This window comes from Meriones unguiculatus, chromosome 8 (genome assembly GCF_030254825.1).
Source record: "Meriones unguiculatus strain TT.TT164.6M chromosome 8, Bangor_MerUng_6.1, whole genome shotgun sequence".
Classification (NCBI taxonomy): Eukaryota; Metazoa; Chordata; class Mammalia; order Rodentia; family Muridae; genus Meriones; species Meriones unguiculatus.
Window position 1 is genome coordinate 118,789,333 of NC_083356.1, and position 17,949 is coordinate 118,807,281.

Below are 17,949 nucleotides of genomic sequence, written 5' to 3' on the forward strand. Positions count from 1 at the left end.
TGAGAAAGTAAGAAAGTCGAGTGCGGTGACAGAAGGAGGAGGAGAGGGAGAGGAGAGTACACATAAAGGGTCTGGATGATAGGGAAGAGCCTCTGGGGGAAGGGGGAGCAGCAGAGGGTGGGGTAGCCATGTCCTGACACAGGTAGACACTGAGGGGTACTGGGAGAGTGAAAAGCCAGGTGCACTCTGACATGTTGGGTAGGCACCTCAGCAGCGGGCCCCAAGGCTGAAACCCAGCTAAGTGAGCTGGATTTTCACCCTGTCCTATACTTAGCTGCGAGGAGCCCTGGATGCGGACTGCCTGACATTGTCATCTCCTCTTAAGGTGGAAACACCTCTTTGAGTGATGTGCACACCCTCACTGTCAGGCCTAGTCTGACGTCAGTGCTTGCTGCTCCCTTCTTCACCTCAGAATTATCCCCCTCACGTCGTCTCTTTAATTTCTAGACTCACACAAGTACTTTTGATGAACTAACTCAGCGAAGTAAGATATTTAGAACTATTTTAATATACCAGTTCAGGGATCTATAAATATCACGAGAAAAAAGCCAAGGAAAACATTTGTATCAGAATTTCTGAGGAAGTGGTTTTTTTAATTTTAAAAAGTAAAGGTACAGATTTTCAGTTCCTTTAAAAAATATTTTTATTGGTTTTTTTTGAGATTATAACATAATTACATCAGTCTTTCCTTTACTCCCCTAAACTCTCCTATATACCCTCCTTGCTCTCTTTCAAATTCATGACCCCTTTTTTCACTAATAGTTGTTACACACAGACACACACACATTCCTAAATATGTAAATATGCCTGATGAGTCTGTGTAATGCTATTTGTGTGTATGGTTCAGAACTGACCATTTGGAATTGATAACCAGTTGGCATGCTCTTCCCTGGGGAAGACTGTTCCCTACCTGCTCTCACCATTCCTTAGTTACCTGTACTCAGTTCCTTTTACGTCAGAGCATTATCCAGATGCTATGTTCTACTGATAACCTCAGAAGGCACCAGCAATGAGATACTACTGTAGCGACTTCATATACTGATGTCAGTCATTGATGTAGAGTACTCTGTGGTAGGTTTATTGTTGCCAGGGATTATTGTAAATGTTTCACAGTAGTAAGTAGCAGTAGAGAACAGTGATGTGTACCATGTTTTTTCTAATTATATATATGTATATATTATCTAATTATGTATAGTCATATATGTTCTCATGATATATAAAAATTACAGTGGTCAGAAATGGACCCTATAAAATGATTCCTCTTTCAAATGAGTCATCCATTGTCTGAAGTCTCAGGTGTCTGGGTAGTTTGATGGTGTTGACAGACTATGTCAGTGTTTAACTGCAGTGTCAGTTTTCATTCATTTACCTAGGAGTGGACACTTAGAAATAAGAAGAAACAACCTCAAGGACAAGCATATTTACGTGATGCTTCTGACAACCACCATTATATGAGGCTGGAAAAGATCATGTTATTAGTTCAGATTCCACTGATCCATTTTCAGAATCCCTAAAAGTTACCTATTCATTTAGTAAGGTGTTTCAGTGTTGAATTCTTTCTTTTACTGAATTTGCCTAAATTGAGTGAGTCCTAATAACTTGGTCTCTGAAATTTTGTTTTTAAGGAAGATTATATTTGAAAATAGATGTTTGCAATATTAGTAAGGAGAAAAAAACAAGTGATTGCCTGAAACAAATGACTTTAGTCCCAGGTTTGAAGGTAACGTCCTTTAAGAAATGTTTTATATTAGGAAAACAAAGAGCAGATTATAGAGAAGATTGTAAAAATTATAGCTCCAATTTGTTCTACACAGTGGTTCTCAGCCCTCTTAATGCTGTGCCCTTTGGTACAGTTCCTCTTGTGATGATCTCCAACCATAAAATCATTTTTGTTGCTTCTTCATAACTACAATTTTGCTCTTTTGAATTGCAATGTAAATATAGGTGTATTCCGATGGTCTTAGGCAATCCTTGTGAAAGGTTTGTTTAACCCCCAAATGGGTTGTGACCCACAGATTGAGAACTACTGTTCTAGAAGATATTTTTGTAGCTTATGATTTTTCTGCTTTTGTTCGCCTAAAATTTGGCAACTTTACTTTGGTTGACAGTCTTTGTTTTGTTCATGACAAATTTTTATTTAGCAAGAAATAGGACTGTAGCAGTTTTCTTATGAGAATAAAAAGCAACCAACTTCTTGTGATACTATATTCCTAAATTCTATGTAAGGGAAAGTGACCCCTTTCATGTCTACCTTCTTGTAGTATACCAGCTGCAGCAGGAGGCCCCTCACCCTCGGAGGATCACCTGTACTTGTGAGGTGGGTGTGACATAGTCGTTACAGCAAAAGCCCTTTGATTCTTCTGCTTCTCAAAAGCCAACCTTCCTTGGAGGCTTGTTTGTGATTGTATTGAATTCTTTGGACATATGTATGCTGTTTAGAGCATTCTATATAACATATTTGTATATTTTAAATTATTTCAATGTTCATCAGTTAATTATACACTGTTTTTACATCTTAAAATGGTTTATCCCCTATTTCTGATAATGAATTTGAAAATATCATCATAGAATTATTGAATTATATCTTCTATTAAAAGATAGATTTGAATCATAATTTAAAAAATTAACAAAAGTTGAAGCAAACATGTGTCCTTCCATCCCAACACACAGGAGGCAGAGGGAGTTCCAAGAGTTCCAAGCCTGCCTGTTCTGCATAGCAAGTTACACACACACATGCATGCACATGAGTGTGCGTGTGTGTATGCACACACACACAGAACATGGAAAGAGTGAGAGGTGGATATGGTTGGATATGATGTAAGTACATTGTGTATATGTATGAAATTACCAAAAAATAAAAATGAAAAAAAAAGACCCTTTGGCAAAATGAATAAATAACATGGATAATTTACCAAGGAAAGCTATATTGTATAACATATGAAAAGATGCAAACAAAACCCCATAAAATACCTAAACAACAAGCTCAGAAAAATCTGAAGTCTATTTTGTGTTGGCTAGTGTTGAGCATTGGGCCTGCCCTGGAGTCTGGCTACTATACCAGGGGCACTCCATTGAGAAAACTGATTTTCCCTTTGCCAACAGCTATCAGTTGCAAATAGCTTCTTGGTTGGGGTGAGACTTTGTGTTTATTCCTCCTTCTCAAAGCTGGAATCTTTCCTTGTTTGAACTTGTGCTGGTTTTGTGCTTGCTTTCAAAGTCTCTGTGAGTTCATATGCGTATCAGCCCAGTCTGGAAAACACTGTTTTCTTAGAGTCATCCATACCTCTGGTTCTTAAAAATATTCTTTTTCTTCCTCCTTTTTGAAGTAGATCTCTGAACCTTGAGGGGCGGTATCTAATGATGACATCCCATTTAGGATTGAGTACTCTGAAGTCTCTCACTGTCTGCACATTGTCCAGTTGTGGGTCTGTGTGTTCATTCCCATCTCCACAAAGAAGCTTCCCCGTGGAGGATTAAGCAAGGCTCTGATTTATAGCTATAGAAATGTGCCATTAAGCATTATTTTATTTTGTATTCCTTTAGCAGCGTAATATGTGAATGTTAGCTTTTAATCTATAGATTTGTATGTTTATCTAAACAACCATAGAGGTTAAATAACTAGTAAGGGACCTAGGGGTGCTGGTGGGAAAGATCTTCCAAAGAGGGGAAAATGGAACACAGTGTTAGAAACAGAAAAGGGAAAACTAGACTAGGATTATGAGGAGGGGTGTGGGAGAGCAGGGTAAAGGAGGGAATATGGGAAGGCACAGCTACGCTGAAGACTTGAAAAGCTGCGTGGAAACTTCCTGCTGTAGAAGTTTCCTAGAATATCCGCAATCACCATATCAGGGGAGACAATGTTCCAGACAGACAGACAGACACATTATGCTATCAAGTCAGATCTCCAGGGGCAGGACTGGGCTGCATCTTCAGTCAGCAGCCAAGGAATCCTGTAAATCCTCTCAGACATCACAGGCTAAAGCAGTAGTTTTTGGTTCCATCTACAACCTGATGATAAGATGCTATTCCTGAAGATTTCACTTAATTGTATCATCAAACATGGAGGATTTGAGCTGGTACCCAACTAGATGTTTCACACCTACTGACATTCATGGTGCTAGAAGGTACTTTGCATGCTACTAGAGGAGAAGAGTAATCAACAGTATCACCCTTCAGTCTACAGCAGTGACCTGCCTACAGATATGCTAGTGCAGTAGTGGCATCTATGTTATGAAAATAACCAACCACTTAAAATTTGAATTTAATTTCACTCCATGATGTAGAACCCTTACCTGACACTGCTAAAGTGTATAAAACCCAAGACTAGACATTCATATTTTTATTCCTTCAGTAGGTCATCCAGTATTCTCTGAGGGTTGCTTTCTGATAGATCCTCAGAATTCAAGTCAAAGTAATGTATGTCTCCTGCTAGAGCTTAGATTCTCCATAGGGAGTGGAGCAGATTATCTAGCAGGACAGATTGGCAGCAATCCCATGTATCTGGTTTTGTAGTGGGTTGTTTTTTCCCCACTTGCAGGGAACTTGTGGTAGAGTCCCAAAAGGTACCAGAGATCTACATAGATGAAAAACAATAAAAAATATTTTATGTCCTAAGTGTAGAGCTAGACCTTGTACTATAGAAGTAAAAACGATTTTCAGAAGAAAATGAAACGTGGAAGTTGGATTAGGAAGGAAGATGGATATTTGGAGGCAAAAAGTCTGGTTAAGGAGATTGTTATAGCACTTCCAAGTATGAATGAAAGGACCTGTAAGACACTGGTTCTTGGGAATAGCCAAGAAGGGGCAGAAATACATATGGTTTGATAGATTAACTTGAGAGGGAAAAATGACTTTAGGGAACTAGTCATCCTTGATTTGATTTTCTGTCATCTGAATCAAAGGAAATGGATTTTTCTTTTCTTGCAAAAACAATTAAATTAAAAAAAATTTTAATGTGCATTGCTGTTTTGCCTAAAAGTGTATGTGTGTAAGCGTGTCACATCTTGGAGTTACAGACAGTTGTGAGCTGTCATGTGCTGGGAATTGAACCCCGGTCCACTGGAAAAACAGTCAGTGCTCTTGACTGCTGAGCCATCTCTCCAGCCCCAATTAGATGTTTTTTAAAACTTAAAAACAAGCATATAAATGCTTAATAAGGATAAATTATTCCTACTATTGCATGATATTTAAATTCCCAACTTGATACATTTTTAAGCCAAGTAATTTCAGATTGTTAATCATTTTTATATTACTGACTAATCTTTTAATTTGATTATCTGAATAATTTCTGTAAATTGGAAGACACTACTTAATATTTTAGATAACCCTAAAACATCTAGATCTTGTTTTTTTAAAAAAGAAAACTTTTGTTGCTTCCTTAGATTCAAAAGATGTGTAGTGAATTTATGAGCTGAAAAATTGTGGAACAAAGAACAACTCAGATGGGATTTACATTGGAAGATAACCTCGTTGCGCAACAGAAATAAAGTTTCCTAAAGCTTATTATTTAAGAATAATTCTTAGGAAAAGGTAGAATCATGACTCCCATGAGAAAATGAAAACATGCTGGAAATAATTTAATTAATAAGATAGGAGACAAATGGCAGAAAAAATGTATCAGAAAGATAAAACTTCTTCACTTTCCTGTAGTATGACTTTGGGAAAGAAATGCGGTATGTTATCACCGTAATTCTACAACTGAGAGAATTTGAAGATGCCTCAGAGGTGGTGTCTTTCTAAGTGAGGATTAATCGTCTTATTCAGGGTCCTCCTTCTTGTTTAGCTTCTTTAGGTGTACAGGTTTTAGCATGTTTATCCTATCTTATAGGTCTAGTATTCTCTTATAAGTGAGTGTTTACCCTATGTGTCTTTCTCTAAAATATCTGGGCGCAGAAGTCTTTTCTGAGATTGATATTCCAACTAAGGTCCATTCATGGATATAACCTAGAACCCCTCCTCAGATGTAGCCCATGGAAGCTCAGTATTCAAGTGAGTGCCCTAGTAAGGGGAACAGGGACTGTCTGACATGAACTCAGTGTCCTGCTCTTTGATCACCTCCTCCTGAGGGGAGGTGGGGGCAGCCTTACCAGGCCACAGAGGAAGACAGTGCAGCCAGTCCTGATGAGACCTGATGGGCTAGGGTCAAAGGGAAGGGGAGGAAGACCTTCCCAACCAGTGGACTTAGATAGGGGCATGGGAGGAGATGACGGAGGGAGGGTGGGATTGAGAAGGAATGAGGGAGGGGGCTACAGCTGGGATACAAAGGGAATAAAATGTAATTAATGTAAAAAATTTTAATAAAAAATGATAAAAAAGCATTCTGTTATTAACCTGATCTCTACCACGTGAACTGGCAATAACTTGAATAACAAATCTAGCTTCCTTGATATTTGGTTCCTTCCTGTACGTTATAGTCTCGTAGCCCTGCTACCTGTACCTGTCCAAAGGAAATGAAGACATACCTACACTCTGATGTTTATTTCCATATTGGTCACAATGGCCAGGATAGTCTAGTCAGTGAATGAGTGCGTAAAGACAATGTATACATACATGATAAAATGCTGTATTTCACACCAAACAAGTCTTTAAAAGAAGCAAGTCTATTATTTGCAGTATCGTGGGTGAACATGGAGAACATTGTATTAAGTGAAATAAGCCAGACCCAAAAAGTCAAACACTTAAATCATCTCACTCTGTAGAATCTAAATCATCTCACTCTGTAGAATCTAAGACGTTCAGCTCAGGAGCCACACACAGTACAGGTAGTAGTTGCCAGATGCTGAGGTGGTTGCTGGATGGAAAAGGTGTTGGTTAAAGAATGCAGCATTGCAGTTGAAGCAGGAGGAATACCTCAAGATCTTAAGTGTGTGAGGTAATGCACCTTATTTATTTTAGCCATTCCACAGTGAACATATGTATCAATACATGATGTTATACACCATAATACACACATGTGTAAATTATAATAAATACATATATAAATATAATGTTTTCATCAATTAAAATGTTACCATGAAAAGCAAGTTTAGAATTGGGAGTGATACGACTCTCATAAAGCAGAGTAGAGTCATCACCTACTGTAGAGTGAATGATCCTAAACGTGACTAAAACACAGCAGCAGCATGGAGTCCTAGAACCCAGGGACCTCCTAGGAAAAAGCCTTTTCTGTTGCTGGGATTTTGTAGTTATAACTATGTTGTTATTCAGGACTCAACTTAAATGTCATCTCGGAGTGGTCTTTTCTGACCTCCAACTTATAACTACCACATGAGTCCTCTGTTACTGCCATTGGACCATTTGCGACTCCTGTACTTTTTGGTTTTCTTATTGCTTAAAAAACAAACAGCAGCAGCAACAACAAAACTTTCATTGTGTTTCTCACCCTTACAATGTACTTTCAAAATGGTTAGGACAGTTTTGGTTTTAATTCAGTGATATGTGTCCTGCACATAAAAAATAGGTATGGGCTGGCAAGATGGCTCAGGAGGTAAAGGCACCTTCTGTCAAGCCTGACTGCCCTAGTCCAACCCCTGACAACCACAGGGTGGAAGGAGACAACCAGCTGTGGTGAGATGTCCTACGACCTCCATTTCTCATGAGGTGGTATGAACACCCCCTACACCCCACACGTCCACAAACACACACAAATAATGTAAACAATTTTCTCTAAAAATGACTATCTTATTTTCTTTTTTTTTCTTTTTTTTAATGAATTGGGCAAATCCCCTCAATCTTCCTATCTGCCCAGTAGGAATTCTCCCGAATCTATACCTCTGAGTGTTGCATGCTGTGAAATGCTACGGGAGGAGAAAGTAGTGAAAGGAGACCTGATGGGAACAGAGGTGTAATGACACATTAAGATGTTTGTAAGAAGCTGGAGCTGGCTGGGGAGGCCAGGAGGAGAACCACAGTCCGTTTCGACACTGCTGTGGCCTTAAATTTTGTGGATATTTTACGTTTTTGAATAGTGATTGTCTTTTCTAATTATTACCTAGAATCAAAAGATAATGTTGTTCAACTGTTTACACACACAGCACAGGTACATCAAAAACAGGTTTCGGGAGATGAATGACAAATTCAGTTAATTAATAAACTTAGAACCCATCTTCTGCCCGTTAATATTACTCAGATTCTTTTTCTTGGTATGTGCTTTATTATCATATGAAGACAGTGCTGAGTTGCATTTTGCACATTTTGATTTGCATAAATATTCATTGTTCTTCCTTTTCCTGTAGGTAGAAAACCGACCAAAGTATTATGGAAGAGAGTAAGTATGAATTATCAGAAGATATCTCATAGATTGTCATATGCAAAAGATACAGGTAAATGAATGTGTTTGGTAAGAACACAGGATGAAAGAAATATTCTGGTTTGGTGGAACTGAATTTTCTTTCTGTGATTACAGGTATAATTCTAACTGCTCTGAATAGGAAAATAAAAACAAGTATAAAAAGAAAATACTGTGATAAAGCAGATATTCAATAATGTTAAAGAAGCAAGCCACATAAGCACATGCACCTAGATGCATTTCAAGAAAGTGTATATTTATGAGTTAGATACATTAAACATATGTAGAGACGCCAGAGGGTCTGGACAGTTCATTTTGTATTGCTCCCTCTTTCCAGTTTTCTATATTATGTATTATCATACCAGAAAAAGTGATTCATGTTTCCCAGAGACATGTCAGATTGTTTTACATACCTTCTAAAGCTGTTTTCCTGATGTGATTTACTAAAGACAGTGCATCACTATGAAGCCCAGCCTTTTCTGTGGTGGAATTACAGGCATGTGCCAATTCATCGGTCACCTCTCAGGTCTTACAAAGTTAACATCTTGTACATAGAAGATTTTTATTCTTTTCTTCAAAGTACTATCTTTCTGTTTCTCAATAATCACAAAATTTAAACCTTAAACATTAAAACAGCATTTGTAGTAATTTTTGGTATAGTCTGTTGACCAACTGCAGAACTAAATCTGAAAGTGAATTTTAAAAATATTTTAATGCTCTTTATCAATATTAAATGTAAAGCTCAAGCTAATAACATAATTAATAATAACAAATAAATAAATCCAGGTGTGTTTTCAAGTCGTGTGACTTGTCCATAGTCAGAGCCTGTGAGCTAAGGTGAGAGCACCTGCGTGGGCACCGATGGAGGCTCTCCTCAGTACTGCTGCACATGGAAGCGCACCCCATGTTAGAGTGGGGGTTATGGGTTGGGAGGCCTCCTCTCTAACACTGATGAAAACCTTCTTACTGTACAGTTTTAAAGGGACAGAAATATTGGGTCAACTGGTATGAGCATTTTAAGGGTCTCTGAATTTCCTTGTCAAAGTGTCTTCCAGAATTTGAGTTTGATTGCCTTTAAGGTAATTGATCTTTGTTTTAAACAGCACATTTTGCCTCGTTTTCTCATGAGGGTGTCACTTCAGGGACAGGTTAGTCTTGCTTGCTACAGATTCAGTAGATTGCCTGTGGACCTAGTTTTAAAAGATTGAGAAATTGATGGAGATGAAAACTTCAGGAGACCAGTTAGAGTCTTTCCGATAGATGTGATTTAAACATAATTGCCATGAACAATTTTAAGACTGTTCAGAGAGACTGAGCCATGCCACAAGGAAAAACTTCAGGAAGTTACCAGTTACCCCAAGCAAAATTCGTGGATGTCAATGAAGGGCCTTCAAAATGTATTCCAAAGTCATGTGACCATTGTCTTTTTGTGCTATGGAAGCTGCAGTGGTTCTTTTAAGCAGTGAGCAGCTGCGATGAGACGTAATCCCATGCTCTCCTGTGATCCTTGAGCCCTTGAGATAAACTCAACAGACAGATCACAGCAGATAGTATAAACACTTTGTTTGTTGAGTACAAACAAGGGCATCACAAAAAAGTAGTGAATTCTCAGTGAGATGTCAGAATTTGGTTATTAATGTTTCATTATTTATTTCTTTAGTAACTTAAAATGTCCTAGGGACAATGTGGGCCATTTAGGGGAGAGTAACTAATTTTTAGGAGATGTAGTTTGTCCCTTAGGGGAATGAATGGGAGATAGGCTGGTTTGTGATGAAGTCTGGGTGTGGTGTGGTATTACCTTAAGCCCTCTCTTCTGGGGAGGACTCAGTGTCCCCAGGGAGGAGTTTGCTGGGATTCAGTTTCTTTTGGATGGTTTGTCTTTAGGTAGATGAGGAGAGCTCAGAGAAAGACTTTTCAGGCACAGGCTGTTTGTCTTGTGATGTCAGATGACAATAACGTACCAAAGCATGTGCAGTACACATGCCGCATTCAGGGTGGCATGGCCTGTATTCCTTTATAGTCTTTGAGTTTTTAAAAGGCTACAAATTGCAAATCATCATACAGGTGTAAAATGATTCCGTGTTTTATATCTCTGTCACCACTGCCATTTTTACTTTCTCAGTATTTTGTATCAGGTTGTTGTAAATGAATCTTTGCATAAACAATCTATTTATTATTTGTGTTTATTCTTCCTTTTTTTCTTTGTTAACAAAAGATAGGATTTGGATAGGAAGCAAAGGCAAGTGCTACACTGTTTGATTGTGGTCTGAGTATTCAGTAATGCAATATGTACACTATTGGGTGATCATGCCAATTAAAGACAACCCAGGGTCCTGGAAAGTTGCCGGCATGGACTTCCAGCTAGAAGTTTGGATCGCAGCACCAACTGGGAAGAAGAAATGAGATAAATTTCTCTGTGTTATTCTTTACTAAGCCCATATAGTCAAATGGCTACAAGAAAAAGGACTGTCCTCTTGGGTGAGGTAGTGGGTCCTGCTGTAGATGGGTATGGGTTTTGCTTCTGGGTTGGGAACTAGATCAGTAGCTATTTTGGTGCTGTTGTTTTCACAAAGAAGCTGGCCAGGGGCCAAGCCCAGAGTAACACAAGCACAGTCAAACCCAAGTGTTTTCCTGCCATGGTGTAGCTGAAAACAACAGGTGAGGGCAGGAAGCTGTTTTGTCTTTTTACATTGAAAAACTGTGGAAAGCTGGATCTCTGAATTGGCTTTGTTCCGTAGGTTTCATGGCATGATCTCTAGAGAAGAGACTGACCAGCTCTTGAGTGTGGCTGAGGGGAGCTACCTCATCCGGGAGAGCCAGCGGCAGCCTGGAACATACACTTTGGCTTTAAGGTTGGTCACGGGCCTGCACTTATAACTGCTTTACTTTAAACCCTCTTAATAGAGGCCTTTAAAAGTTAAAGACATCCAGCATGTAATTGAATTTGGTTCTTGTTTTCTTGGGGTCCAATTACCATTTTAATAGCATTGAGATCCTTTAAAAATTCCCTATGAATTTTTAGCCCTGGGTGATGAAGGATTTAGATACTTTAAAGCATCTTTGTCAGCCCCTTGTTCTCTGTCTTGCTGTGTCAGCTTCTATCTATTTCTTAAGTAAAGATACTAAAAGTTCTTTGTAACTGATGAACCTAAAGCCAATGTCATTCCTTAGGTTGACTTTTGGTTAGAGTGGCATTCTTGAGAGCTCTTGGCTCTTCTCTACAATTGAGCTTCACCTAACGTTCAGCTGTTCTTCGCTGACAGTGTGGTGCCTGGAAACAAGTGTTTTCATTAGCACTGCACTTCAGCCAGTCATAAGAGCAGAAATACAGTAGGATGCCCAGCCCTTGGGCTTGCCCTGTTTATTATTATTGTTGTTGCTGTTATTTTAACCTTACAGTTGAAGAAACAAAGGGCCTGGAGGTTGATTAAACAGCTGACCATGTTCACACATAAAAGTTGTGCTAGTATTTTAAGCCCTTCAGGCTTAGAGTGTGCTTTTAAACACTGCATTCCTGCCTGTCCAAAGGCTTAGAATAATTATTTGTTGCCTTTGTTCTTATTTGTTGCCTTTGTTCATATCCTCGTGTGTTAATTCTCACTGGTCTTGTCTTTAAGAAGACTGAAAAGCACCTGCAACTTCCTAAGGAAGTGGTGAAGAGATGACAGAGCATAGAGAGCATAGAAAGCTGTCAGTGCTTAGGACAACCTAGCCTGACTCCTCCAGCCACCTCTATCTCTGTGAGTGAGCAGGGAATCCATTCTTGTCCGTTGATAAGTATCAGTTAATCTTCCTTATAGCATGACTGGTTCAGTTCAGGGCTAGAACTGAGTTCTGAGTCTGTGGTATTCTGAGAAAGGGGAGTTTTATCACATTTGTGGAACTTTGCCTTTTGTTACAAATCATGACGTATAAATCCCTCTTCAATTACTTAGTTATGTTGCTCATTGATTTTAATTGTGGTATACTGGAGAAAATAACTTCTTTGGCAACCCATATCTCTTTATTTTTCTACCAATTTTACTAGAAGACTGATTTGGAGAAAATCACAGAATTACTTGAACTTGTGTACTTTTGCTGTCTTTTGGTTTTGGTTTTCCTTCTCTCTGTTCTTTTGGTGCCCAAACACAGGGCCCATTCATATTGGGGGCATTGCTTAGCTGCATCTGCAGTCCTTAAAGTTGGTCTGTTTGCCTTTCTATTCCTTTAACTTTCTATCAGAATCCTGTACCACTGCATTTCCTATGTGTGGCAATCATGTGATTATCTAGGGTAAATGAACCTTGATGCAACAGCCATGGACCAGAGTAACTTGGAAGGAGGAAGAACAAAATCCCATTCCCTGGGCTGCAATTTCCTTACTTTTCTCCCAGGTCATGTGGCCATTCTAAGACTAGAACTCATTTGTATAGTTTCCCTTCCTTTTACCATCACAGTCAAGCACCATGGATTTACTTTGGAGTAGAGTCACCTCTAGACTGCCCAAGGACTTCCTCCTCTTCATTCCTTGCCCTGTCATTCTATTAATTTCCCATCCATCTGGGACAGTAGATTGAGATTAGAGAATAGCTGAACATTAGTTTGAAGGGAGTGTTTTTAGTTTATAGATCTGTGAGAAACTCTAGTCTGTTTTTGTTGTTGCTGCTGCTGAAAAATCCCCATTTGGAAAGAAATACTGAGTAAAGAAAGCTGCTGGGGAAGGTGGGAAGAGAAAATTATGAATGTGTATTAGAAATCATTTATGCATTGAAATATAACAGTCTTCACACTTTACACTAGATGTATAGCAGGAGATGAAATAAAAGTATGAAACGTCTCTTATTATTATTACTATTATTATTATCTCATATTCCCACTCTAAGCTGATAATTCTCCCAACTCATGTCAGTTTGTTTTGTTTTTAACATGATGTACAATCCAGTGTGGTAAACAGCTTGTCTAGTTCATAGCCATCTGTGTTAACTGTGCATTTGCTAGGTTGGCCAAGGGCTCTCTAAAAAGGAATAAATCTTGAACCTCGGGGTCCTCAGTAGATACAGCAAGACCAATATGCCCAAAACTGAGATCATCATGTTTCTTTCAAATATCTTATAATATCTCCATTCTCTTTACTAGCTGGTAACACTTTTATTATTCTGTTCTGACAGAAACCAAGAAATTGTTTTTTTTTCATCAGGTTTTAGGCCCTTGTAGATTCCCCCCTTCCCTTCCAACACACACTAAATCTTACAGTAATATTTGCTGTTAAAAATAAGTTTATTATTTTTAACAAACTTTAAAATTTTGATTTTGTAATTTTCCTTTGGTTTTCTGGATCCATATCTTTTTCTGTTTCATAACTTCTTTATGGATCCCCAAAGCCTTGCATATTTCATAGTAATTAAAAGGAGTTTTCAGTTGCTTATTTTTTTTAAATATTTATTATTTAATAATGTGTGACTGCTCTGTCTGCATGTACATCTGCATTCCAGAAGAGGACAACAGATGCTAGTATAGATGGTTGTAAACCACCATGTGGTTGCTAGGAATTGAACTCAGGACCTCTGGAAAAGCAGAGAGTACTCTTAACTGCTGAGCCATTTCTCCAGCCCTCACTTGCTTATTTCATACAGGCAAGTCAATCCTATTTCTTGGGTATTCATCCTGAAATCTCATTTAGTTGTCATGGCTGGAAAGGCTGAGACATAAGGATTACTCATCCTGGCCACCTGGCCAATGAAGTAGGGCCTACTCTCAAAAAGGAAAAGAATTTTTTTTTTAAAAAAAAGGAGAGAAAGAAGAGCACTGATTAGTAAGATTATAGAGGTGATTAGGACACAGGATTGAGCAAACATTGCTTCCTCTCATTGGCATCTTCCCCCTCACCGACGCTCTCTGCATGTGATGTACAATAGCAGGGTAATAGCAGATGCTGTCACTACTAGTTGCCAGTGGTCAGAAAATGAGGGGAAATGCTTCTTTAAGGTCAGAGTGTGCAGATAAAGAGAATGGACTATGTAGGCACTTATTACAACTATCTCCTATTCCACGGAGATTTGGAGGTTTCCTGTGGATTGATTGACATTTGTATTAATTATAGCTTAAGAAAATATTATGTCAGACATGAAGTAACTTAAGTAATTTAAGACATTCAGCTGAGCCAGGTAGTGGTGGCACACCTTTAATCCCAGTACTTGGGAGGCAGAGGCAGGTAGATTGCTGAGTTTAAGGTCAGCCTGGTCCACAGAGTGAGTTCTAAGACAGCCAAAACTACACAGAGAAACCATTTCTTGAAACAAAACAAACAAAAGAAAATGGAGAAGAAGAAATGCAGGTGAAAACATGCTTTTCTTATGGTTTTCATAGTTTTAAGAGAGAATTTTTTTTTCTTAGTGCTGGGCATCAAACCCAGAACTTCATGCTGACTGCTTAAATACACTACCAGTTGAGGAACTAATTTTTAAAACATATACTTCATTGGTCTGAGAAGATGCTTCAGATGGCAAAGAACATCTGGGTCAGGGTGGTTTGCATTGAATTCCAAGCTAGCCATGACTACATATTGAAACCTTATCTTAAAAAAAAAAAAAAAAAAAAAAAAGTATTCCCAGCCCTAATACAGGTAGATCCCTGAAGCTTCCTGGCCAGCCAGTCTAGCCTGCTGTTGAGATCAAGGCCAGAGAGATATCCTGTCTCAGAGAAAGTTAGTGGCTTCTAAGGAAGAACAACTATAGTTGTCCTTTGGCACACACAAACACACAAAAAAATACACCATAAACTGTATGACTCTCTAGAAGAATTGTTAGGTTCATTTGGATAGTTCCTATTGATCTGTCTTTCAGTTCCCGAGTCTTGCATTCTGCTTTGTAAGTGTGCAGTTCTGAGGATCAAACCAGGGTCTTGTATATGCTTTTCAGGCATTCTGCCAGTGAGCAACTTCTCCTCTACTACTTCTGATCTGTTGCTAAACCTTACCTGCTGAGTTTGTCATTTTAGGTACTATATTATTTGTTTCTGAAAATTTTTTCCTGAGAATAGTAAAATAAAAAAGGTATAGAAGTTTATGGAGAGCTTGTAAGAGTAATCATATGAAGTGACTTCTCAGATATAAAATATCTGTTTTCTTTTGCTGTCACTGTACCTGATAAAATGTCAACAATTTATGGGTATATGTACATTTGCAACCTGTTTACCACACTAGAGGCAGTGAAACCTGGGAGAATGGGGCCAAAAATTAAGCCAGACTAAAGTCTCATGCAATAGCCAACCTTATTCAGAGCATCAGGCAGTTTATACCTTGAGGATTAAAAAAGGGCACCTGACGGTGTAATCAGAAGGAGAAGCTACGTGTGGCAGAAACACGGTTTCTACAGAGACGTAGACAATGGCCAGTGGCCAGTTGCAGTGAATAGTCTAAAGCAAGCTGGCCCCTGTCTGCCATACCTGGGAGGGCCGGGAGAGCACAGCCCAAACTGAGGCACAAGGCTCTGTCTTGTTTTCTTGGAGTTTTTTCACTGTAAGACCTGGAGTCTCACTGCTCAGGATCACGCCCTTCCCAGGAACTCATAGATCACAGCTCGATGCAAAAGCAAGAGGTTTTATTGCTATCACGATAGGGTCGCCCTCCAAAGACAGGAGACGACCCCGAGCATGCAAAGCACAGGGTTTTTATACCTGAAAATCAGATCACTTTTGCTCTATAGTTTACAGCTGGTTGTAGATAGTTTACAGCTGGTTGTTTCTCAGAACAGTTCACCCCGCTGCACCTGGCTTCAATTCAAATAATCACAGTTGTTTCTCATTCCCAGGTGGTCTCTCATTCCCCCCTTTTCTTTTTGCCTCAATTTTAACCCTAAAATTGTGGATCAACCTCAGGGAGAGGTTGACACTGTCTCTGGAGCATCAGGACCTGAACCGCACTTACATGTTCCCTGACGAAGGCGAGTTCTGGTCTCGCTTTCAGAATCTGGCAGTGCTCAGGGACTGGTGGCACCCTGCTGCAGACCTGCTGGGGGATTAGTGGGGGAAAAGCTGGTGGATAAGGAGGTGGAAGGTCAAAAAGAAGTCACAGTCTGTCCCATAATAAAATCGTCCCTCAAGAAAGTCAAAGAAGCAACAACGATAGAGACAAAGAGAACACGTCAGGCAATTCAGATAAGGATGCCCTTACGGGTGGTACCACCGTATTCAGATGGAGAGGCTGCCTCCCGTCTCCTACAGATGGGAGGAAGACCTTCACGGACCTGGCCTCCCCAGATGGAGAGGCTGCCTCTCGGTAGCCGACTCCTACAGATGGAATCTGGAGCGTTCTCCAGTTCCCAGATACAAAGTGGTATACCAGAAATCAGACTAGTTCCGAGCTCCACCTCTGAGCCCAGTCTGATGAGGGTTGGGAAGGGGCATGCTGTTTCCCGGCCAACGCACCAAAAATGTAAGACCTGGAGTCTCACTGCTCAGGATCGTGCCCTTCCCAGGAATTCTCACAGACCACAGCTCGATGCAAAAGCAAGAGGTTTTATTGCTATCGCGATAGGGTCGCCCCTCCAAAGACAGGAGATGGATGACCCCGAGCATGCAAAGCACAGGGTTTTTATACCTGAAAATCAGATCACTTTTGCTCTATAGTTTACAGCTGGTTGTTTCTCAGAACAGTTCACCCCGCCCTTCAAGAGCTCTCTGCACCTGGCTTCAATTCAAATAATCACAGTTGTTTCCCATTCCCAGGTGGTCCCTCATCACAAGCAGTCAGAATTCTCCTTGCACGACTTCATTCGTGGACCATGTTCTGATAACAACCCACTTAGAACTTTAAAGAAAGACAAATAAACTTGTCTTTATCTGAAAAATTCTATTTTTGTAAACCTTGTTATTGGAGTTGGGTATACGTGAGAATGTGTTTATAACTCAATAAATCTATTACTGACATTTCTATGCTAATAACTAGTTTTTTACTCCAAGTAACTAAAATGTGCAAACAAGTGAGTCAACTGAACATCAGTCTTGCGCTTGTTCTCCTCAGCCAAACATGTAATGCAGGGAGACATTTGCCTGGACTCTGTCCAAGAGTTTTCTTGGAAATAGGAAACAAACAAAACAGAAACATATAGCCCTGGGTGGAAGTGGTGCACACCTTTAATCCCAGTACTCAAGAGGCAGGGACAAGCAGACCTCTGTGAGATCCAAGCTAGCCTGATCTACAGAGTGAATTTCAGGAAAGCTATGACTACACAGAGAAAGCCTGTCTTGAAAAAAAAAAATTAGAGAAAAAACATATATCAGTGTCACATATTTAAACTGATATAGGACTAAAGCTATGTGGGACTTATGTAATCACTGGGCTTCTGTTAGTGTGGATTCCCTTTGACATAATGAATGCCTTTTTGCCATTAGCCTGAATTTAATTTTTATTTAGGAAAAAAAAAAAAGCTTAAGTATTTGCTCACAATAGTTGGGGAATAAAGCCAAATGAACCATTTAAACAATAGCCACTTGAACAGGAGCCTTAATGTGTAAACTGAAAAACAAAAGAAAGACTAGAGAAAAAAAAGCTTGAGATTTTAAACCTATCACAAAGTAATGGCTCTCTCTGCTGGAACTTTGGAAGTGAGATGATACTGTGGATTTAGAGTCTGAAAAACTTGGGCTCTACCTGTCTACCTTTAAAACTTGAGTTTCTGATTTGC

At 39.3% G+C, this 17,949-nt stretch overlaps 1 protein-coding gene across 1 annotated transcript in view; it reads left to right on the forward strand.

Annotated features, from left to right (window-relative positions):
* Nucleotides 1-17,949, forward strand: part of Chn1 (chimerin 1) — a 152,037-nt gene that overhangs the window by 42,028 nt on the left and 92,060 nt on the right. Inside the window, exons 3-5 of the mRNA XM_060390437.1 lie at nucleotides 2,262-2,317; nucleotides 8,235-8,266; nucleotides 11,026-11,139. Of these exons, the coding sequence (XP_060246420.1) occupies nucleotides 2,262-2,317; nucleotides 8,235-8,266; nucleotides 11,026-11,139 (202 nt within the window). The remainder of the gene's footprint in view (nucleotides 1-2,261; nucleotides 2,318-8,234; nucleotides 8,267-11,025; nucleotides 11,140-17,949) is intronic.